General features: G+C 32.8%; 1 protein-coding gene across 1 annotated transcript in view; it reads left to right on the forward strand.

The window, feature by feature from the left end:
• The first annotated feature begins 3,892 nt into the window (after nt 1–3,892).
• LOC107438677 (lysozyme 1B-like) overlaps nt 3,893–8,494 on the forward strand; it is an 8,649-nt gene continuing 4,047 nt past the window's right edge. Inside the window, exons 1-2 of the mRNA XM_016051006.4 lie at nt 3,893–4,111; nt 6,673–6,764. Coding sequence (XP_015906492.1) covers nt 3,973–4,111; nt 6,673–6,764 — 231 coding nt within the window. The 5' untranslated portion in view covers nt 3,893–3,972. The remainder of the gene's footprint in view (nt 4,112–6,672; nt 6,765–8,494) is intronic.

Genomic DNA, 8,494 nt, shown 5'->3' on the forward strand with positions numbered 1-8,494 from the left:
GGTAGAGGAGTTCAACGAGGACCAAATACACCTAGTGGACAGGTAAGTGAAGTGATGGCAGCTTAGACTCCACTATAACTTTCGGGTGTAGTGAACTAACGCAAAAAGTGGCAACGCCAATAGAATTTTTGTAATTTTTTTCAACGGAATCCAAGAATGTGGACAGTCTGATCATTCATGTGGCTGTTGAAATTATTTTTATGTTTTAGTGAAAAAAATTAATTGATTTCTTACTTAATACACTTAGTTCACTAACACTTGGAAAATATTTTCTGAAACTACTCAAATTCCACAGTAGCTGAAGGGCATGGGAATCAATAAGTTTGAATTTTTTTTTAAAATTTTTTTTAATACAATTGGGCCATGATAGGCAAAATGTCCCGATTGAGTTTTCTTCTCCTTAAAGAGCTGTCATGACGTTATAACCAAACAATAATTACTGATAATGTCAGTGTTATTAGTGACTTTGAAAAACGTGGTAATATTCTCCCCTTCCCTATGTCACATCTTGATGCTATGGTACTCTTCTGATTTCTTCTTTCGACTCCCGAATTTTTTTTAGTATTTTTTACCTATATATTTTATTTTCCCATTTTTCGTTGAGTTTTTTTTTATTTTTAAATCTGTTTCTTTCCTCTCGTTCATCTTGTGAGTCATCTATCATAATAGACTATCACAGTCTCGTAGTAGATATACTATCGCATTCAGCTTGTACCTATTTAAACTATTTATGTCTTATGGCTAGCAAAAGGATTTTAAATAAATTAAAACAATATTTGACACCAGACAAGTTTTACTGCCCTTTTACATGGAACAAAAATATGTAAAATTCTATGTATGTGACAGCTTTATTTCGCATATTAAGTTATTGCTCTCTAACTCTTTATCTATTTTTGTGAATAAGAAAAAAGTTTTTCTAATAAATCCTAAGATAATATCTTAGCAAAAATATGATACATTCTGTTGACAGAAAATGTCAATAGAACTTTTATTGCGTTTTGACGCGAGTGCTGATGAAATCTAAGTGAGTGAACATGACGTCTGCACAGTCTGAAGAATCAATTAAAATAAAAAGCTCAATGACTATAAAGTCATGTCAGCCAGCACTATAAATGTTTACCAATAGACAATTGGATAAATCTTAAAAATTTATAACCTATTATGGTGAACAAAAAAAAAAAGTGCGGAAACAGAAAAACATTCTTTCAAAAAATATTTTTTAATGCTTTTTTTCCCCAGCACAACTCGATATTGTTCTAACCAGCCTGCGCTATTGTGCTAGTTAGATATCAATCCAATGTGCGCATAGTGGTAATATATTCATTTTAAAATAAATTTGAGCTATGTACCAATTTTCTTCTCTGAACTCTACCATTATAATATTAAAAATATACATTATGAATACAACAGGGCTGTCAACTTTCTACGCTTTTTATAAAAATTTGTTCTAGTGGTAGCTAAGTTTATGTTTTTATGCAATACTTTTCATTTATTGAAACTTATTTTCCACACCACTGCATATAAATGATTTAAAAATTCCCTTTGTTCCAGCTCTCTCGGGGGGTGGCCTCCCTGACAGAGCGGTATCACCCGCCAAACACTGTGTGAAGCGTAGAGGTAGCGAGTTCAAATCTCTGCCTAACCCTGGATATATTCGTTGTTTATGTCCTTCTCTTAAATTGTTCTATTTGTCTTTCTACTTGACAAAGGTTTATAAGCCTCAATTGAGCAAACAAGCCTGCAAATGTATTTAATTTGAATTCTAGTTCTCCCGTGACTAAACTGTCCGATTTCACTGCTAAGATTAAAGTTATGCTTTAACCTAAAAATTTCCAACAGCGCCATTAAATATTTGTCATTATTTTTTTAATCTTCCCAGCCTGTGGCCTCAGAACTGAAATTATTATCCAGTTTGTACATTTAATTGCATCGCAATGACTACGTCCTATTTAGAAAAGTCTAATAAAAACAAGGCTAATTCATAATAAGAATATAAATAACTTTTTAGGAACAATGCATAGGAATGCGTTTGATCAACGAATTAACAATGGAAGAAAAACAAAGGAAACAACAACGAAAGAAAATTAACTATGAATAATCATTGTTAAAAGATTGCGAATTTGTATTTATTTCTTCCGTTTGCAAATTTTTCATTTTAATGAATTAGTTTTTAGGAGTTAGTTCCAAGCATTTAAGCTATTTGATGCCGAATCTAATATTTTTTACAATGACGTAAAAATTAGTAAATATATGTTTTATATCAAGCAAATATTTCTTTATGTTACATACCCTCCAACTGTTGAGAATTTTCGTGAAATTTGTAACCAGTAATGGTGAACTGAACCCGAAATTTTTATATTCAATAAAACTTATAAAAATATTTAATCATGAGATCAAGATCTTGACCTTATATCTATATGATCTTTTATCCGCTTGTTTAAATTATTTAAATTTAGTGTTCGAATTCAAAGTTCTTCTAATTCCAATATATTGAACTGTTAATGCGTAACCTTTACCTCCTGGTGAATTTCGAAAACTTCGTTACTTATGCAGTAATTAAAAGACTTTAACTTTTAACCAAACACTTTAACTTTTAAACAACAGTGCTCCATGTTTACATATTTTTAGTTCCTAGTTAAAATATTTTTATCGTTATTATATCATGGTAAACAGAATTGCATTGTTTTCACAAAATAAATTCTCATAATGAAACTCTAGGTCTACCACTTTTTATTTTTTTAAGAAAATTAACATTATAAAAGAACGCTAGACACGGAAGGATTAAAGGCATTTAAAAAGGGCTGGTTTGATAGTGAAATGAAGCATTCCCGGAAAAGTTCGTTGTGGATCTATGAGGTATGGATGCTAAGGTTCCATAATTTCTTAATGGTATGATTGTGGTCAGAATTGCGGACAGGCCGTCTTTACTTCCCGTGCGACCTGGTATCCATCGATCCGATCAATCCGCCACTGAGGATCGAACCCCAGTTCTTAACTGAAGACAGTTCAGTGTCGAAACCACTGAGCCATCGTCGTTTGACAGTACTGTTTCTTTTTATATAACTTTCGTTGAACAGCTGATCCAATTTTATGGGTTAACGACTACCCTGTACAACTCCGTAGACTTGTCATTTTGAACCCAATCCAGAAGACAAGGAAACTCCTGGATAGAGTATTGGGAGAAATTTGCCTTCTTGGAGGACTTTTTGATGGAACCAACCCGCATTTGCGTTACATAAAGAGGAAGACCACAAGAACCTCCCACGGTTAGCCTGATAGCAAGGGGACTCGAACCTATGATCCGCTGAGGATATTTCACTTCAGCACGGTGGTCGGTGAAAGCCGGATGCGGAATTCGTATCGACTGGGATTCGAACCCGGTTCGCCTCATTGGAAGGCAAACGCTCTATCCCCTGAGCCATCGCGGCTCTGACAGTACTGCTTAATTTTTTCCACAAAGAAAAAGTGCTTTTTTAAAACTTTGACGTCATCTCATTTTTCCATACTGGCTTTCAAAATGTTAAAAATACGTGCACAAGTACCGAGTATGTTCAGGTTGGTTTCCAAAGTATCACGTGAACTCGAAATTTTTTTTATTTGTTTTTATTCTGACAATTTAAGGCAAGGTTTGAAATCAAACTATCTTTTAAATACGAATAAGAAGAAAAAAATTAAATAAGAAATTGTTTTTCAAATTATGTATTGTCTGTTGCAAACTGTTAAAGAGCACAGAAACAAATGTGTGAAGAATGTTTTTCTGTAACTGTTAGAAATTCAACTGAATCAATTTATTTCACTAAATTAAATTGACTCAGTTGTGTTCTTTGTCACTCTAAAGCGATAAACACAACTAGTCAGTTCAGGATTTCTCTTCAAAATTACAAATATTTCGTCATAAATAACGTCATTTCCCTGAGAAACCGAGTACAGGTGGATTTGAACATTCTCAGTGAAAACATTAGATGCAGCAACATGGCGCAAACGAGTTTGATTGTCATCGCTTTGTGTGGTTTTTTACCAATTTTTATCAAAGCAAAAGTCGTCAGTCCGTGCGCTGTGGCAGATATTTTCATGAATAAACTACATCAAAAGAAAGCTAATGCTGCGAACTGTAAGTAAATTAAGAATATTACGGGTATGGTTTATGTTAGATTAAGCAAGATATGCAAAACGCCTAACGTCCGAGAAATGAAATCCGCGAATTATTTAATTGTTGTACGCGAAGACTGATGAAATTTACTATTTTATCTTGAGAAACTATAAAATTCGTTTTAAATGAAAGTATAAATCTAGGAATAACTATTAAATTCGTTTGAATATATAACTAAGAAGGATATTTATGAAAAAATTGTTTAAAATTTGCAATGTGTTAAATAAATTTCCAAACAAGGATATTATTCATTAAAGATATTAAATTCTGCATTTAAGAGAATGAGTATGCGTTCGCATAAGTAAAGCTTTTTAATTCCAATTGATCTTTTTATAGTGGTAGAGAAATAAAAATTAAATATATAATTACACTAAATTTTAACAAAACTTCAGACCCTGAGCAGCGTTGGCTCAGGGGATAGAGCGTTCGCCTTCCAATGAGGCGAACATTGTTCGAATCCCAGTAGATACAAATTCCGCATCCGGCTTGCACCGGCCACATTGCTGACGTGAAATATCCTCAGTAGTAGACGGATCATTAGTTTGAGTCCCCTTGCTGTCAGGCTGACTGTGGGAGGTCCCCGTGGTCTTCCTCTCCATGTAACGCAAGTGCGGGTTAGCTCCATCGAAAAGTCCTCCCCGAAGGCAAATTTCTCCGAATACTCGATCCAGGAGTTCCCTTGTCTTCTGGATTGAGCTCAAAATTAAATTACAAGGTTACGGAGTTAAACATTTGTAGTCGTAAACCCATAAAATTGGGTCGGCTGTTCAACGATGGTTATAAAATAAAATACTTCAGACCCTGACGAAAAGAAAAAAATTGGTAGTAAAACTATTTGCTTTCCATCTTTTTTGGAGGGTGAGGGGGAAATGTTTATTATTATTAGAAACTATTAATAAGTAAAACTTATATTTACTTGTAAAAAATTTCGCTTCCCAAGTGAATATGTATGATATTATTAAGGAACAAAAGGGTAGTCACAAATATTTTACTTCTTCCAAACAAAAGGGGATAGAAAGGAAACAGTTTTACTGCCAATTATCTTTTCTGGGTCAGTAATAACCCTAGTTTATACTTAAAAAAGAATTAGCTACCTTTAAAAGAATGTAGTACTTCAAAGTACCGTTGGTAAATACAGGGCTTTAAATTACTGAAGTGTATTATCCTTGCCATATGTATTATCCTGGTATTCCTCGCCATCAACCAAGATTACGGGAAAACCTAACTAACTGGTATAAAGTTTCTAAAAAGATATCCGGAAAACTTACTGCCTTATCTTTTCAATTTATTATTCTGAGAACTGAAACCTTCGCAGAGATTGCTTAACAGAAATATTATTTTTAAATGATTATGAAGGTAAAGTGGCAAATTTTCGAATCTTTTTTTTTCTTCCTCTTCTTTTTAAAAATTCTGCTTTCATTTATTTGTTTTTCTGGGCGCTGGTCATCTTAGCTAATTGAGAAACAATGATAGATCACTTATTGGATAAAAGTAAAGTTATTTAAGTAAGAAGTTCGAAAATATACTGGGTAAAAGAGCTTTGTTTTAAATCAATTTTTGGAGACAATAGAGACGCATGAATTTATCTCGGCAAGTTCGAAATATGTTTAAATCTTCGGGATAGGTGAGTCATACATACATTCATATGGAATACGAATGGAAAAATTAAAAACCATTAATGCCTGGAAACAAAAAGTTGTTATTATATAAAAAAACTTTTATGTTAGTGGTACCCCCTTTTTTTATCAAACTAAATACATTTTCCATTAATTATTACTTTAGCTTTAAAAAAATTTGCACTGTGTGTAGACTTCAAAATCAAATATAAATATAATTATAGTTAATATGTTATGGAAGATCGAACTATCTAGTTTCTTCAACAACAACAAAAAATCTTAATATTGAAACACTTGAACTACCACTTCTTGCATTTTGAAAAATAGAATTGTATTTTTAAAAGGAAAATGGGTTAAATATGGGCATGGTTAATTTGAGGTTTACTTTTTCTTTTACTTTAATTCTAACATATTTAATCAATGTTGGTGCTAAGTATAACTATATAATTTTTATCTTGAGCTAAGTAGTAGTGAATCAAATAAATAGAGCTATGCATTATTGCCTTATTCACAAGTAAACTGTCGAAGAAATATCTTAGCTACCAGCTTCATCTTTTTTACATTGATTGCGACCATATGTGACCCAGATGTCTCGAAAAGGTCAATTGTAGTTATAGTCAGAGAGTGATATGCGATGGGAACGATTCCCCCATGAAATTCAAAATTTGTTTCAAGTCAATGAAATAAGAAACTATGTAAAATCAAAAAGCATCCAACGATTGGTACACAAGTAAAGAATAAATAACAACCAACGGACCAAAAATATCCTTAAAAACACACCGTTATTACACTTAATCATAAATTCAACATGGTGTTTTTCTCTTTGATGTTTTCAAATTTCTTATAGCATATCAATTGTTTCATTATGCCTTCAGTCTAATACATTTTCCCACCTTTAAAATCCAGTTGCCTGTCTAGCAAAATATGCGAGTGGATTCAATACGCAAGCGGTTGGAGAAACCCACAAAGATGGCAGTGACGACTTCGGAATATTCATGGTAATAGTATATTTAACTACATTGCAATCTTTAACCGTTTCAGCGCCAATGTTCCATTTTTGGAACATGTATCTTTTTCAAAATGTTAAAGACCAACTTAGATCTTTTATTCTTAGACATTGCAATTAGAGAATCTGAATATTCCTATACATCAACCAGGATATATTAATAATATAAAATTATATATCTTGTAATGTATATCCCGTTCTAAAAATTATGCATCAAACTCCTGGTACTACTCTATCAATCAAATATGGCACTAAAACTCAAAAGATTGCTCAATTTATCCATGATCAGCCCCTTCCTTACATATGCCTCACCAATCTTGACAAATATAACACAAACTCAGCTGAACAAATTAATAGTCTGCCAAAATAAAATACTAAAAAAGATAGCAAAAGTCTGATGGTTCGTAAGAAACTACGCAATACACCCCAAAATAGATGCAATCGACGAACATATGGCAGAATTAAATATCAAATTCTATGAAAAAGCCACCTCTTTCTCTGCAGCAAACTTCAAAGAAATATTCCTCTTTGAAAATTTAACTGAAGACAATAACATCAGACCAATAGCAGCATACTATTGCAGTAATTCATGATAGTGCATAGACATCAATAGCATATACATAACCTCATTTTTACCATACCAGCTTAGCACAAGTTACACCTCATATTTTTACATTATGGTCTTACCACCCTACTGCATATGACTTCACTGTCAGAGCTCAATGTTCATCTATCGACATGAATACTCCGTTACTTCATTTGCATTCCACTGCTTCATCGAAACACCACAAAGTTCAAGTTGGAGACAAATGGGAAAAGGGCCGCAAACGGACTCAGCTGCCCAGATATTTAATACCAGCTCCATTCTGTTCTAAAATCGAGTAAATTATTAAACCAAATCGATTATTAATTGTACAAAATAACAATATAATTTAAATGTAAATCTCTAACCATATTTTTATAAAGGCACTTTTCCCATTACTGCAAAATAAGAACCTGGTATGCAAACGGTTAATAAACGGAAGAATACAGCGGGTGTGTATGAAAATTGGAATCGGAAATGGAGCTTGAAAAACGAATTTGATCCATTTCCTTAACTTAATACATTGTTATAAATTAAACGGTCGACTATTATGTTTTTTTTCTTTTTTTAGTACTCAAAAGATAATCTTCGTGATGTTTGCAAGCGCTCTCTTTGGTCAAAATCGAGTTTCACAGAGAGTTGATTGCACGTTCTTTGGGAATTTTTTTTTATCTTTAATCGATTATAGCTGGTTGTTGTTGTTGCTAATTCCCATCTGGTCTGATGGGGTCAGACCAGATCAATAAATCCGTTGACATTAAGAAAATCCGAAACCAGAATGGGAGAGGAATGAATGTCGTTCCAGTCCAGCCCTAAACAGTTCAAGATGTGCTCAGGTGATGCCTGGTTTTGTTGGCATTTAGGGCAAAGAGGAAAGATCTTTTGATTAGCAGAAAATGTGAGACTTTTCAGGTGTCCATTGGCCAGTCGGGATAAGAGTATAATTTTAAAGCAATGAAGTGTTTTTAATCAAATAATAATCATACCACCTCAGTCTCTTGGAATCGTTTTTTTTTCTTCTTTTTTTTATAATAAACACAATAATATTTTCCAATAAACCTTTAACACTAAAAAAATATTTGTTTATTTGTAAAGAAAAGTGTTTCTCTAATAGCCATTTTCAATGTTTGTATTATTTG

Source organism: Parasteatoda tepidariorum, chromosome 5 (genome assembly GCF_043381705.1).
Source record: "Parasteatoda tepidariorum isolate YZ-2023 chromosome 5, CAS_Ptep_4.0, whole genome shotgun sequence".
Lineage (NCBI taxonomy): Eukaryota > Metazoa > Arthropoda > Arachnida > Araneae > Theridiidae > Parasteatoda > Parasteatoda tepidariorum.